At 37.0% G+C, this 17389-nt stretch overlaps 1 protein-coding gene across 1 annotated transcript in view; it reads left to right on the top strand.

The window, feature by feature from the left end:
* The window catches only part of LOC106874469 (uncharacterized), a 52904-nt gene extending 38834 nt beyond the window's left edge, over window positions 1-14070 (top strand). Inside the window, exon 3 of the mRNA XM_052967703.2 lies at window positions 10090-14070. Coding sequence (XP_052823663.1) covers window positions 10090-10167 — 78 coding nt within the window. The 3' untranslated portion in view covers window positions 10168-14070. The remainder of the gene's footprint in view (window positions 1-10089) is intronic.
* The last annotated feature ends 3319 nt before the right edge of the window (window positions 14071-17389 follow it).

Below are 17389 nucleotides of genomic sequence, written 5' to 3'. Positions count from 1 at the left end.
ACTACTACTACTACTACTACTACTACTACTACTACTGCTGCTGCTGCCGCTGCTGCTGCTACTACCACTACTACTACTACTACTACTACTGCTGCTGCTGCTACTACCACTACTACTACTACTACTACTACTACTACTACTACTACTACTACTACTACTATCATTATTATTATTATTATTATTATCATCATCATCATCATTATTATTATTATTATTATTATTATTTTCATTATTATTATTATTATTATTATTATTATTATTATTATTATTATTATTATTATTTTATGTTTGACTTTTGTTTTGCATTTGTACAAGTTGGATCCAAGTCTCACCCAGAGACCTCACGAGACAACAAGTTAGAAGTTCATGTAGGTGTTATGCCTAGGGTACCGTATATTTGAATTTGTACAGTGTTGTTCTAGAGGATGTTTAAGAAACCATAAGAAAATTATGTGTTTGTTTTAAAATTTGAGATCACATAGACAGTATTTTACGTAGGATATGGGCAGTTCCCATGAGTACTATCTTTTGAACTTCAGCCATTTTGGGGTTTCCTGGTATCTGAGCTAGGTAGTAATCAGCCCGTTTCGCTGTCATTCCCAGGGCACCTATGACAATAGGTATTGTTTTCGTCTTCAGATTCCACATTTTGCTAATTTCTATTTCAAGATCTTTATATTTGCTCAGTTTTTGGTAGGTCTTGACAGATACGTTTATATCGATTGGGACAGTCATATCAATGAGGAGGCATGATTTTTGTCTGAAGTCTTTCAGTATGATGTCTGACCTATTTGCGTCTATCTTTCTGTCAGTTTGAATGGTGAAGTTCCAGAGGAGTGCAATGTGATCATTTTCAAGTACTGGGGGTGGTTTGTGTTCCCACCAGTTTTTATCATGGGGCAAGTCCAGGTTTTTGCATATTACCCAGTGAATATATTGTGCAGCTCTATCATGCCTGTTGAGATACTCTGTAGGCGCAAGCAGACTGCACATGGAGACAACATGATCGATGGTCTCATTTTGTTGTTGGCATATACGACATAATGGGGAGCTGCCGTTCTTTAATATGTTGGCCTGGTAGTTCATTGTAGGTAGGCATTGATCTTGGGCTGCTATGATAAACCCCTCTGTTTCTGATTTCAAGCCAGAGGCCATTAACCATTGATGGGTAAGGGCTTTGTCAATATCTGCATTATTCGCTCTCTTTGGGTATTTGCCATTGAGAGGTTTTCCATGCCATTTTTCAGTCATAATATCTAAGGCAGCAATTTTTGCACGGGTTTTCAAGCGCTTAGCTTTTTCTGCGGGTGTTTCTAGTTCGTCTAATTCTTGAATTTGTTGCAATTGGAATTCACTTAGATATTCCATAGCCTGTTTTGTTACTGAGTAAGATGCTTTCTTGCTTTCATGTTTTGAGACAAGTTTTAGCATCCAGTCCTCAGAGTTTTTCAGATAGGTGTCTAGGCCAATTGTGGCTACCTTCATTGTTAATGCCAGCTGTAGAAGTCCTCGGCCTCCCTCTTTTCTTGGCAGATAAAGACGTTCTATATCTGCATTAGGGTGGTGCATTCTATGCATTGTCAACAGTTTTCGTATTTTTCTGTCAACATTACATATTTCAGTAATTGACCAGTTAACGATATTGAAACTGTAAGTCACGACTGGTATGGCTAGAGCATTGATCGCTTCGATCCTGTTTCTCGCATTCAGCTCTGTCTTCAGTATTGCTCTCACCCTGCGATAACATTCTCTTCTGATCCATTCCCTCATCACTGAATGCTTGATATTGTCCCCTTCAATTACCCCTAGGTATTTGTAGCTCTCCGCTGGTTCTAACTCTTTTATGACATTTTGCTGGTCAAGGTTCACATTAGATGTTTTTGTCAGTTTTCCTTTGATAAAAGTAGCTTTTGCACATTTATCAAGGCCAAATTGCATCCTGATGTCATCACTGAATTGTTTAACAATCGCTAATAGGCCTTTGAGTTGTTGGTCATTATTATTATTATTATTATTATTATTATTATTATTATTATTATTATTATTATTATTATTATTGCCTTTGTACAGCTTCTAACGCTGGAGATGTACTACAGTGTCAGCTGTTCACTACCAGTGAGCTAAGGTAACACCTCTTATTTTCCGAGCACCTTCCGGAGTATTCGAGTGGTTCCAATCAGTACTGTTTTCTGCAAATGCTCCACCCTTATTGCAGCCCCTATTTATTCCACGTACCTCTCGCGATTTTTGCTCACTATTCCCAGGGCTTCGACAATTATTGGTACTACTGCTACCTTTTTGCATCGACCACAACTGCTTAACTTCCCAAGCTAACCTGTCATATCTCTCGACTTTTCTTTCTTCCTTATAGCATACCTTGTTGTCAGCTGGGCATGCTATATTTATGATCTAGCATAATTTGTTTTCTTTCTGAACTAAGACTATGTCCGGCTTCCTATTCTCTATCTCATGGTCGCACTGAATCATAAAATCCCATAGGATCTTTGCATTTCTATTTTCGACGATGCCTTCAGGTTTGTGGTCGTACCAATTTTTTGCTCTGTCACGTCCATACTTTTTGCAAAGTGTCCAATGAACAAGCCTGACTATATTGTCGTGGCGTCTCTTATATTCCTTCTGGGCTAGTTGCTTACATTGGCTGGTAATATGCCATACAGTTTTACCATTTTGTCCACAGATTGTGCATTTATCACTTTCTGCTGTGTTGTCTATTCTCTATTTTATGTAGTTTGTTCTTAGTGCTTGCTCTTGGGCAGCACAGATTAGAGTCTCCGTTTTCCGTTTTAAATCACTATTAGTCATCTACAGCCATCTTTTTTCTCTGTCTGTCTTATCTTCAACGTTCCTATGAAATTGACCATGCATTCTTTTCTTTACTCACCTATTTTCAGTTTCATTCGTTTTCAATTTCTTGTATAGTGCTTTATCTTTGAAATCTTTCATCCTACACACGCCTGACATTCTTACTTCTAATAATAGCGGTTCTGTGGCACTTTTTTTGTTTTGCATAACATGCTAAGTTTTCTTCTTCTTCTTCTTCTTCTTCTTCTTCTTCTTCTTCTTCTTCTTCTTCTTCTTCTTCTTCTTCTTCTTTTCTTATTATTATTATTATTATTATTATTATTATTATTATTATTATTATTATTATTATTATTACTATTATTATTATTATTGTTCAGTAGTTTTATTTTTATAACGTGCTTTCACTTCACTACCGAGCGCAGCTCTGTGCGCCTTGGGTATGTGCTGTGGTTTGCTGTGGTGCTCTTATGGTTACTCTATTGAAAGTGTTTTGCGTAGGATGTGTGCAGTGCCCAGTAGTGCAATTTTCTATATGTTATATATATTTGTAAGTCCTGGTGTTTTTGTTATGTATTTGTCTGAATATTTTTTTTATTATACCTAAGGCACCTACTATAATAGGAATTGTTTCTGTTTTTAGATTCCACATTCAAGTTACCTCTATTTCCAGGTCTTTGTATTTTGAAAGTTTTTCCATTTCTTTTAGAGAAACGTTGTCATCTGCTGGTATTGATACATCAATTAGAAAGCATTCTTCTTCTTCTTCTTCTTCTTCTTCTTCTTCTTCTTCTTCTTCTTCTTCTTCTTCTTCTTCTTCTTATTATTATTATTATTATTATTATTATTATTATTATTATTATTATTATTATTATTATTATTATTACTGAGTGACAGAGCAGCGCATGCCATCAAGCTGACAATTATACGAAGCCCAGTATACCCATTATGACTACCTGTCTAATAAAAGTACACCAGGCTCATGCATCACAACCATATATGCTGGACATATGATAATCTCATCTCATGATAAACAGTGCATGACCTTGCAGGTGCGGCCTGGTTAGAATTTCCTCCAGGGCGAGAAGCCCATCCTGCTCAAAAGGTCCTTGAATAAGGTTATTTTTAAATGTTGTTGTACGAAACACCCGTGTTCCAGAGGTGAATCATTCCAACCCCAAAGAATAGTTCTCAACACATGGCTATGATGCTACCCCACTATTCCTGTTCATGATCAGAGATGCACATATCGCCAGTCACTAAGGGACATGCTCAACTAATTAAGGTCAAATAAATGACAAGTGAATCTCTGGTATTGCACAGAATATTTGCTGTAGCCCTACTTTTATACCAGGATAAAACATGTATCTGATAAAACTTCCAATCAGTTAGGATCAAAAACCGTGCGTACCAATGCCTGGTACTTCATCAAGGCATGTTCAAATACCAAAGAATTCCTTTCAGAACATAGCTATCATGCTCTCCCAGTTGTTGTTGTTGTTGTTGTTGTTATTATTATTATTATTATTATTGAGTGAGAGAGCAGTGCATGCCATCAAAGTGACACTGGGGTAAAATAAGCCCTGTATACCCATCATGACTACCCGTCCGATAAGGGTACACCAGGCACATGCATCACAACCATATGTGCATGACATAGTGATCTCATATCAAGATAAACCATCCATAACCTTGCAGGTGGGGCTCAGTTAGAATTTCCTTCAGGTTGAGTAACCCATCCCGCTCAAAAGGTCCCTCAATAAGGGTTGTTTAAGGGTGTTGAACAAAACACCCATGTTTCCAAAGGTGAATTATCCAAACCTCTCGACACATGGCTATGCTCCCCCTCTACTTCTGTTCGTCATCAGTGATGCACATATCGTCAGCCACCAAGGGATATGCTCAACTAGTTAAGGTCAAGCAACTGAAAAGCAAATCTGTGGTATTGAGCAGAATATTTGTTGTAGCCCATCTTTTATACCAAGACAAAACAATGTACATGATAACACTTCCAACCAGTTAAGATGAGAAACCATGGTACTACACCAGGGCACTATTATTATTATTATTATTATTATTATTATTATTATTATTATTATCATTATTATTATTATTTCAGGCGGTGAGCTGGCAGAATCGTTTTCACGCCAGGCAAAATGCTTGGTGGCATTTCGTCTGTCTGCACGTTCTGAGTTTAAATTCCGTCGAGGTAGACTTTGCCTTTCATCCTCTCAGGAACGATAAAATGAGTACCAGTCGAGCACTGGGGTCGATGTAATCGAATAGTCCACTCCCCACCAAAACTTCAGACCTTGTGCCTATAACAGAAAGGACTATTATTATTACTGAGCTGGCAGAATTGTTCGAACGTCGAGCGAAGTGTTTAGTGGCATTTCGACTGTCTATAGGTTCTGAGCTCATATTCCGCTCCGGTCGAACTTGCCCTTCATCCTTTCAGGGTCGATAAAATAAGTACCAGTTAAGTACTGAGTAGAGGTATTCGACTTATCTCCTCCCCGAACTTGCTGGCTTTGTGCCAAAATTTGAAATCATTATTATCATTATTATTAACAAATGAAAGCGGCGAGCTGGTAGAATCGTTCGCACGCCGGGCAAAATGTTTAACGGCATTTCGTCCGTCTTCACGATCTGAGCTCAAATTCCCTCGAGGTTGACTTTGCTATTCATCCTTTCGGGGTCGATAAAATAAGTACCAGTTGAATACTGGGGCCAATGTAATCGACTTATCCCATCCCCCTAAATTGCTGCCTTGGTTCCAAAATTTGAAACCATTATTATTTATTTATTTATTCTCCCACTGTTTGTTTTTCAACATTTTGTTTTTCTTCAGTTTTTGTTCGTGTTTATTTTTTTCTTACTCTCTTTTTTTTGTTGTTTTGCCACAATGAAATTTAGAAAAATAATTTTTTCCCTTCAAATATTTTGATTCTTCTTTTCCTGTCTTGTGTCGTTTAGAGATTTTTATTTAATTCTTCTTATTTATTTATTCATTTATACCAATTATGTTTTAATTAATGAATTATATGAGGTGTAATTCATTCGGTGATGTCGCTACTCCTCCTCCTCAACTGCAGTGAAGTCAGTCATTTATTTTCTCCTCACTGCGAGTATATTTCGCTCTTTACTGCCCACTTTTTGACATTATTAACTTGTCATTATCATCAGACCCCGTTGTAGAAATTAGGGGGGGGGGAGGGAAGTAAAGAGAAAAATAACAAAAAGAAATAAACAGTAAAAAGAAGAAAAAAGTAAATAAAAACACGCCCTTAAAAACAAGAAAAACACGCCCTTAACACCGCCGCCACCACCACCACCACCACCACCACCGCCACTACTATCAAAAGAACAACAGCTATAATCTATAACGGCAACAACAAAAGAAAATGAGGGACATATCAGAACTTAAAGCAAACAATTTTACCCAAACTCACCAACATTTAGAAGCAAACGAAAATCAGCAGCAACATCAGCAGCAGTGGCAGTAGCAGCAGCAGCAGCAACAACAACAACAACAACAATAACAACATAAACGACTGTGTTAAACCATATAGACAGCAAGAGAAGAGAGAGATTTAAATCGTACAACGAGTCTATCAGAGACCAACAATATTGAGAGAGGGGAGGTAATTGCAATGAGACGACTAACAATAATAACAACAACAAGCATACGAAGAATAAAAACTACGGCGACGATAAAAACAACATAGAAAAACAATAACCACAATAATATAAACGAATAGTCGGCGACTAAATCAATATAGAATAAAATAGAAAACAAAATGTGAAAATGTAAAAACTAACAACAAAACAATAGTAATAAACAAACAGAGTAATGATAATGATGATGGTAAAAAAAAAAAAGAGGCGGGGCTATATTTACAGGAAGTAGAATGAAATGAAGTGATGTGAAAGGAGAGACTAATAAGAGAATTAAAGAGGAGACAAAACAACGTGAGAACTCAACCGGGAGTTAACACATGCACACGTGTGCTTGAGGCTGCCAAATAAATAAATAAATAACAAAGAATAAAGTATAATAATAATGAAAATAAAAATAAAAAAATCACGAATGTCTTTCCTGGTTTAGAAAGATGAGAAGGAAACAAGAGGTTATTATTATAATAGAGAGAAAGGTCAGTGGGTGTTTATATTAAGGGAAGGTTGATTAACTTATTTGCCAAGGTATATAGCGAAATGTGTGCGGATTTAAATCCATCCTGCCAGATATGTACAATTCTTATATCGGATAAAAGACTTGGTGAATGAGAGAGAAAGAGAGAGGGGTGTGGGTTAAATGATATATGTGCATGTGTAAATTGAGACATATATAAATGAATGCATGAATATATATGCAAGTGTACGTGCATGTTTGTGTATTATATATATGTATGCATACATGCATGTACATATATATATATATATATATATATATATATATATATATATATATATATATATATATATATATATATATATATATATATGTATGTATGTATGTATATACAATATATATAAGCATATATGTATTTTATATATGAAGGTATGTATATAAATGTATATACATACACATGTATGCATATTCACATATATTGTATATGTATTAATGTTCATACATATTAAACATATATATGTATATACATACATATGTATGTGTGTTTGTATGTATGTGTGTATGTATATGATAAGTTTGAGAACAATGAAATAAAGTTACATATATATGTTTAAAAGCCACATATTTCGCCTAGTTGAACATTTAGACTCGTGGTTAGACTACAAGCATTAGTATATATAATATATATATATATCTTTTGATTACGCATGTACGAACAAACACTTGCACACTCACACACATACACGCACGCACACATTCACACGCTCACACACATGTATTTACCTATATGTAATTAGAATGAAAATGGAATAAACAATTATGCTATGAACTTCATTAGCTTGTAGGTGTTTCTGCTATAAAATGCAATGCAGTCATAGTTGTATGCTCGAGTATCACTCCATAGCTTCATCGGAACTTCAAAGATGGAGTGCAGTTTTATTTGGGAAACATTTAACATACACACACACACACACGCACACACACACGAACGCATACACACACACACACACACACACACACACACACACACACACACACACACACACACACACACACACACACACACACACACACACACACACACACACACAACAGAATTTTCAATGAAAGACATAAGCATACAGAAGAAATTAATTCAGGACTTTGAAGTAGAGAGACCCTTCCCAGAATATGTATAAGATAAATTTTAGAAAGCGTATAAAAATAGGCATACGAAGGACTTCTATATACTCAACTGACGCTTCATTCTGAAGTATATGTATGAGTTCTAATACCAGGTTATTAGTATCACTATGTCTGAGCGAAATGCGTGTGTGCGTGTATTTACACACGCACACCTCTATGTATGTATATACGCGTGCTTGTGCGTATGTGTTCTGTGCGTGTGATCACAAGATCTGCGCTGTTCATGAAAGTTTCTGCGCGTGGCTGTGTACGTATGCTTCTGTACAAGTGTATTTAACGTGAGCGGACGTGTGCAAGGCATTGTCGCCTAACACATCCACACGTGTGAGTGTTACTGGATGACAATTATCGACATTTGTAAACGTGCGCTTGCTTATAATTACATGAGCTGTTTATTAGCCTGCATATATATGTGATTATATGAGAGTTGCCTAATCATTCAGAAACTTATTAAGCGTAGCTATTTCATTAGTACAGTTTCTCACCTAACATCGAACTTCCATCACCATCAAACACATTAGGACACTCAATCACACAAACGTACGCATACACACACAGACGCACAGACACAGATACATACACACATATATATGTATAAATACATATTTAAGAGTTTTAATTGTTGGAATTCTTCATATAAGAATGTGTGTGTTTCTAATAATGGTTTCAAATTTTGGCACAATGCCAGCAATTCTGGACGAGGGGTAAGTCGATTATGTCGAAAGCAGTCCTCAAATGGTACTTATTTTATCAACCCCAAAGGAATGAAAGGCAAAGTCGACCTCGGCGGATTTTGAATTCAAATCGTAAAGACGGACGAAATACCTAAATGTATTTCGTCCGGTGTGCTTAACGATTCTGCCAGCTTGCTGCCTGAAACAGAATTCGATCTCTGGGATTTGGACATCAAAATCGAAAGAGTTGCAGTTAAAGAGAATTGCATGTTGAATATTACGAGGTGTGGCAAAAAAATCTCAGATTCACTATTTTTCATAAACATCTCAACAGCAAACTCAGTTTATAATTAATCAACCTTTTATAAACTTTATAAGCTTATTTAATCGTTATAATGCGCTAACACATCACAATTTGGACCGGTGAACACCCTGCGTTTGTTACTGAAGCATTTATCAAGTATGGTGGTTGTGGATATTTTGCCACGTCCTGTATAAGACGACACAGGTTTTTATACAATTACTCCAAAGTACCACCAATTGATCGAATTTGGATGTTGCGAGTCCGTTTGCTTTGTTCTTTCTTAGTCACATCCTCGCAGAAAACTTCCCCGAATCAGTATTTGAACACTTTTATGCAATCTAACTATAATTATTTATAACCAGAGTACAGGATCTAACTTGTGGTACTTTTCCGGTTCTTTACGCTCAGAGTTCAAATCACGCTGAGATGAAAATTTTGCAGTCTTGCAAGACGATACTATTAACAAAGAATTAAGTTAATTATCGAATTAACTGCCTAGCTGTTAAGAATTCATTTTAGTCGATTATTTTAAGTCCTTCTTATTAGTAGATTTACTTGCAGTATCTCTGAGGAAAGTTGTTGAAATCCTAAAAAGGATTGACGTTACTCGTCCAGAAGATACTGTGAATAAAAATAATGTTTAATGCAAGTAGTGTTGGATAAAAACAATCTGTGGAAATACTCAGTAGTACGATATATGTTTTTTTGTATGTTTACAGTATCCAATGTGTTATTTTCTTTTCTTATGCAGAATGGTTTAATTTAAGCTATATCTAACAGACTGAGAAAGGAGAGTTTATTTTTATGTGCAATCATATTACATATTGTTTCACAGACGTGAGAAAAGAATACAGCAATATATTTTTGCCTTCTGAGAAACACTAAAATTGTTAATGTGTGTGTATATGTGTGTATGCGTGAGTGTATTTCGTATGTGCATATATTGATTTCTTTCTATTTGTTTCTAATTACAGATATCTTGCAGTAAAGAATCCTACAGCAGTGAGCCCATAACTATCTACGGTCGTCAGTCTCATTTTTTCCATTCGTAACACTCTGAGAAACTAACGGACATCCGCTGAAGAAGAGAGGGGGGAAAAGAATGAGAAATAGAAGCGAAAATGTGTGTGTGAAAGTGGGAGAGACAGAAAAGGGAAATGAGAGAGAGAGAGAGAGAGTTTGTGTGAGAGAGAAAGATGTGGCAAAGGTGATATCCACAAATGAAAGGACGATGCATGATAAACAGGGCACGGCGAATTCAAGTTGATTAAAATAACATCATTGACCATGGACCATGACTTCGAACATTTTGATGATGATGATAAAGGGGGAAGGAGGAGGATAATGGCGGTGGTGGTGGTAGGGAGGAGTTGTGATTATAATGAGGACGACGATGATGTCGAAGACGATGACAATAATAGTGGTGATAATGGGGTAGAACGATGATGACGATCGCAGTGATGATGATGATGGTGATAAAAGGGTGATGAACGAGATCGAAATGATTAACATGATGGCGACGTTGGCAAAGACTGCTACGAAAAAATGTTCTGCTAAAGATCATAATGGTGAAGTGATGACGAAATAACGATGATGATCATGAAAATGGCGACGTTAATGATGGGGATATTGTTGCTATTGTTGTCAGCTGGACTCTGGTGTGTCATAGTGGTGACGATGATGTTGTTCATACCATAGGAATATGATGGCAATAATAATAATAATAATAATAATAATAATAATAATAATAATAATAATAATAATAATATAAAAATAATAATAATAATAATAATAATAATAATAATAATAATAATAATAATAATAAAAGTGATGATAAAGAAAATAACGGTGACGACGATGACGATGATGATGATGATGATAATGATGATGAAGGTGTTGCTGAAAATAATAAATAATTTTGATAATATTATTTGTGATATTGATTGTTGATATTGTTGTTGTTATTAATGGTGATGATAAGGAGGAGAAGGAAGAGAATGGGTAGGGGATATCGGCGTTATTGGTTGATGAAGATAATATTTTACATAATGATATTATTGATGACGTTGCTGCTTTTCTCGTTCAGTTGCTTCTGCTAATGTTGATAATAAGGATACTGCTGCTGCTGCTGCTGCCGATGCCGCTGATGATGATGATGATGATGATCATGATGACTGTCAAGACATTGGCAGTTCGTCAGTAACTGACAAATACTTGCTTAATAAGTCACGTGAGGCTCGTGTCAAGGTACAAAAAGATTTTCATTTCGTACTTTGACAAATTTGAATGACCATATTACAGTACACAAGAAGAATGTCGTTTGTTATGCGACCTGTTATGCGACTTGTTGGTTTTTCATCTCAGATTCTGCACCATATACCACACCCCAACACAAACGCATGCAGGGGTATATATATATATATATATATATATATAAAGACAAAAAAGAGTGAAAAAACTATAGAAGGCTTGTGTTATGTGGTTAAAGTATATATTTAAATCGTTATGTTAGAAAAATGTTATAAAATTTTGAGTGGAGAAATAACCGAAAACACCATAAATCTTTGGAAAGAAGTCTGTGAAAAGGAAGAAAGAAGTTCTCTCCTTCGCTGGGAAAAAAGCAATGATTTCTTCCAAAGATATGAATCAACTTTTAAAAAAGAATTCAGTGCAGATAATCCTTTTCTAAAGAAAAAAAACTAAGAAAAACTGAACAACGCACAAATCACCTCCAATTTCAACCACTTAATCAACAACAACCCTCCTCATTATCCTCCATACACCATAAATAGAAATCACCTACAACCATCATTTTTGAAGTACGCAAAACTAAACAGGGAACAAGCTGACAAACAACGCATTTATGAAATAGATCACACTAAATCTAAAGATCACCCATACAACCAGGAACAGAACACACCAACAACGTCCCAATACCAGGCATAACCACCCCATGACAACACAAACAAGTGTAAAAAAATAAGCAATAAGAGTAAAACACGTCTAAATACGCACATACTCGCATGCACGCACACACACATTCGTCAATATACGCACATACCCGCACACACGCACACATCCACACGCGCGCACAAAAGATACCAAATACACGTCTATATACGCACAGGAAAAATGCAGGGTGGAAGGTAGAAAAAATATGTGTAAAAAATATATGAGCAATAAACCTATAAAACAATATCTCTATAAATATATAAAAAAAAGTATATAAAGAATATATAAGAAATATAAATAAAAAGGATTGAGAGATAAAAAGCTTGTACGTGGACACAATATAGAAAGCAAGTCCTATCTGTAATCTCGGGGGGACTAAAAACGTAACAAATATTTACCCACATGTGGACATGATTCGAAAAGTTCAGAATTTAGACATGTGGCGGGGTCTAAGATGCTTTTCCAGATGAGCCACCTTTCCATATCACAAAGGCGGCACTTTCCACTCACTGCTGTTGGTGTAGATCTTCCAATGTGTGTGTGTGTGTGTGTGTGTGAGAGAGAGAGAGAGAGAGAGAGAGAGAGAGAGAGAGAGAGAGAGAGAGAAACAGAGAAAGAGAGTGTGTGTGCATATATGTATTGCATGTGTATATATAATGAATATATATGTATGTATATATGTATGTATGTGAGTATGTATGTACATATATGTATTGTAATAGATCAGGACTCAAGTGAAACAGGTACTTAAATGATAAGGCGCCAGGTTGGGGCGAAAAGTAAAATGTATAAACAACAAAAATAGAGGAATACATACGCGTGTACCGAAGTACAAGCAGAAAGATATGCAGGTTATGTATGCGATTAACTGTACCTGACTTAGTATATCAACAGCACAATTTACGGTCTATAATATACTCCGGATCTATGCAATGAGTAGTTTCCGAGAGAAGTGAATTTTAATAAATAAATAAATGACAACAGATGGATAATGTGACAATTCATTACAGCTGTTTCCAACGAATTTTTAATTGATTAATGGAGACATTACATCATTAGAAAAGACCGTTATATTAGTTATACGTAAATATAGGAATGCGTATGCAATTAATATTCATGTGCGCACAAATGCACACATATACATACAATCAAACACATACACACAAACAAATAGCAAATGCACACGCTCATGATTTTTCTTAAATTTTCTTAAATATACATATGTAGATATATGTACATTAGGATCACCCACATTTTATATAGGAGATTGAAAAAATAAAAACTTCGATTAGATTAAGTTTACCTTTTCATTAGTAAAGTGCTATTGCTTCTGAAAGGAACAGTAACGAACAAGGGAGAAACTTCCAATAACATCAAATAACACCAGAGCGCAATTTAGGGAAAAAATAAAAAGTGATTCATATAAGAGTGGATTTTGTATTTAAAGCCAACTGGTGTAAAGAATAGATGTTTTTGATAACTAATTTTAATGTACACCTCACCGAATATTAGAAGCCTCAAGAAAAACACATGGATACATGCGTCTTTATGAAAAGTAGAGTGAATAGAGAATTATCGCATTAAATATTTTTAAAACGAAATCTGTTTGCATAATTTATTTAATACTCGAATAAGCTGGAGTTGCCGTATCGGAACACTAAAGAAAAAAGACAAAACCTACATTCCTGTGTTATATGACATTCAAGTAGCAGTGATAATTAATTTTGCATGCTTGCGTTGCATCAATTATACATACATACATACGTACACACCAAACACACACACACATACACGCACACACGTATATATTTCTATGTATGTTCCTATTTGCACACACACGTACAAGTGTACGGTATTGTAGTCTGCTTTAAATACAGGCTCATATATGGATCTGGGCCACAACCTTGGTAGCCCATTTTATTTCTTGGCATACATGTAAGATATATTCAGAAAAATAGGGACGAATGCCAACTATAAACAAAATCTCGCAATTTGTTACATACATACATAAATACATACATAAATACATACATACATACATACATATACATATATATGTATGTATGTATGTATGTATGTATGTATGTATGTATGTTTGTATGTATGTTTGTATGTATGTATGTACGTTTGTATGTATATATATATATATATATATATATATATATATATATATATATATATATATATAGTGAGAATTTACAAAATACAAAAGACGAAGATGGGTGTGTAAACAACAAACAGATGTATTAGTTTAACGCTCGGGAAGTGAGAAAGTCTCTTAGGTTTCGAGCCTACGCCCTTCCACAGAAAGGAACACAGAAATAAACAAGCAGAGAAAATAAAAAAGGTTTAGTGGCTAGCGATCTATCATGACGAATGGCGGACAGAGGGATCACACAGGAGAGCTAGGAAGATGAGGAGATAATAAAGTAGTGGTGATCCCAAAACGAAGGTGCGCGTTCGTGTGTATGTGAGAACGTGTATGTGCGTGTGGAAGGAAGCTGGTGACCTTGACGTGTGTGCATGTATAGGTGTGTCGATGATAGTGTGGGTGCTGGAAAGTGGTCAGTGCTAGTGTGTGCGGGGTGGTGTGATGTGGTGCGGTGTGGTATGGTGGTGTTGTGGTGTGGTGGTGAGTGGTGTGGTGGTGTGGTGGTGAGTGGTGTGGTGGTGTGGTGGTGTGGTGTGGTGGTGTGTGGTGTGGTATGGTGGTGTTAGGGTGTGGGGAGGCGAGAGTAGGCGAAGCAAGGTGGGTCTAAGTATGGGATGTATAGGGCTGGTGGGGTTGGAATGTGTAGGGGTGGGGTAACGAGGAAGGAGGTAACGATGAAGGGAGAGGGTGGGAGGGAAAAGATAGGTAGGAGTGAAGAGGGGAAGTAGGTGTCAGAGCAACAGAGGAGAGGTGAGTAGAGGGAAGTTGCTGTGAAAGGAAGAGAGGAGAAGAGATGAGAGTTGAGCCCATGTGGAGCAAAGGAGCGAAGGGAGATTAATCCCTATTCACGTCGAAGACAGGGATCCGGATGGTCCCTGTGCAAGGGTAATCCAAACACAGACAAATGTTGTAAAGAATGACTGGTAGAGCGGAAATGGCACGAGACCGGGGTGACGTTGCCGAGTTTGATGTCTCGGAGGTGTTCCGCGAACCGATCAGCCAAGCGGCGTCGCGTTTGACCGATGCATAGAGGACAGAGAGAGCAGGAGATGCAGTAGATGACGTTGCTAGAAGTGCAGGTGAAGGAGTCAGCGATATGATAGGGTCGATAATGAGAGCTTGTGAAGAGGGTGTTGTTGGAGAGGTAAGGGTAAGTGCGGCAGTGTGGGCGGGAGCAGGAGAACGAGCCGGATTGGGACGTTGGGTTAGGGAAGAAGCTGTGGACCGAGAGGTTATGTAGGCTGAGGGCTCGTTTGGAGGAGGGGAGGGGCCGGTTAGGGAAGATGTGCGAAATGGAGGGGTCGGACTGGAGTCGCCGGAAGGCTCGGAGAATGATGCGTTGGAGAGGTAGGATGGTGGGGTGGTAGGTGAGGGGAAACGGATGACAGGTGACGGCGGGGTGGATGCAGGGAAGAGAGCAGATGCATGGTACACGGAACGTGTTCTGGCAAAGGTGGTGGGGATAGTGGTGAGAGGATATCCGAGTAAGATGCAGTGGCGAGCCATGAGTTGAGACTGAGTCTCAAAATCACTACAGAGCCTGCGTAGACGGACGAATTGGGAATAGGGGATAAAGATCTTGGTGTGTTTAGGGTAGGAGGAGGAGAAGTTGAGGTATAAGTGTGAGTCTATGTATTTGTGGTGGATGGAGGTGTTGAGAGTGGATTGATGAATGCTGACCGAAATGTCGAGAAAGATGACTGAAGTGTCGGAAATAGCGCAGAAGTGGAGGGCTGGATGGAAAGATTTGACAAAAGAGAGGAAGGAATTTACATGTTCGCGGGAGAATGAAGTCGCACTGATGCAGTCGTCAATATAACGACCGTATAGCTCGTGGGTGGGACCAGTGAAACTTGAGAATATTTGGGCCTCAACGTAGTCAACGAATAGATTCGCATAGTTGGGGCCCATTCTAGTTCCCATGGCCACTCCCGAGGGTTCTTAAAAATGAATAGACCCCAGTGCTTATTTTTGAAAGCATGTAATTTTTTCCATCCCTCTCTTTTGGCAAGCCGCTAAGTTACAGGTAAGTGAATACACAAACACTAGTCGTCAAGCGGTGGTACACACACACACACACACACACACATATATATATATATATATATATATATATATATATATATATATATATATATATATACACAATCATACAAAAAAATCCACCTTTTTTTGTATTTATTTTTACTCGCATATATATATATATTCTATTGTGTATAAGCCAACATGTCTGTGAAACAAACAAAATTAACGGAATCGGAAAAAATTCTGATGGAAATTTCATCCAAACTATCAATCCTCATCACAACGATAGAAACACAATCATCTATCTTAAAAGAAATAGAAAAACAATCAACAGATGGAAAACTCATCAACGAACATATAAACAATGAAATGAAGAATCTCACGGAAATCATACCAACAATTATAAAGTCTACCAAAGAAAATCTACCACAACCTCCGTGGATATCAGAAATAAATGAAAGAAATCTGGAAAATGAAGCCCACCGAAAAAGAAAAGAAATTTGGCAGACATGGAAGAAATCTCTCAATATAAGAAAACAAAACTTCTGGAAATCATATAAATGCGAAAAATATGCCGAAACACACTCAGAATGGATTTCCTCAACGGCACCCATACTTCCTCGGAAGTACCTAATTAAAGAAATTAGAGGAGAACCAGAGGAAGAAACAAAACTCCGATGGGATCTCGCATTAACAAAATTCAGGACCGACATTTCTATCACCCTGTCTAAACAATCCCGTTATAAAACCAAATATGAAGCAATCGACAGTCTTATTGAAGAAGAAATATCAAAACTAGCAACTGGCAATGTAGAAGAAAAAATGCGCGAACTATGGATCAAAGATATCTCCAGAGAAGAGAACAAATCACGCAAATTATGGCAGCAGAAACAACTATTCCTGGATAAATATTCTACCAACTACGGTAAAGAATTTAGAACTCAGAGAAATAACAGTAAAAAAGAACAATCTCACCAAGGTAACAAAAACCAGAGCATGAGGCAACATCAACGCCCATCCCACCAGGAATCAAAGAGGAACTACGGTAAGAACTCTTCCCCTTTTGTACGCAAACACCCTAATCTACACATTATAAACAAAAAACATGAACAAAATAAATATTTCTCTGATCAGACCTTTAGACG

Source organism: Octopus bimaculoides, chromosome 4 (genome assembly GCF_046866305.1).
Source record: "Octopus bimaculoides isolate indiv1 chromosome 4, ASM4686630v1, whole genome shotgun sequence".
Taxonomy (NCBI): domain Eukaryota; kingdom Metazoa; phylum Mollusca; class Cephalopoda; order Octopoda; family Octopodidae; genus Octopus; species Octopus bimaculoides.
The sequence above is the reverse complement of the archived record's forward strand: the minus strand, read 5'-3'. Positions and strand labels throughout refer to the sequence as shown.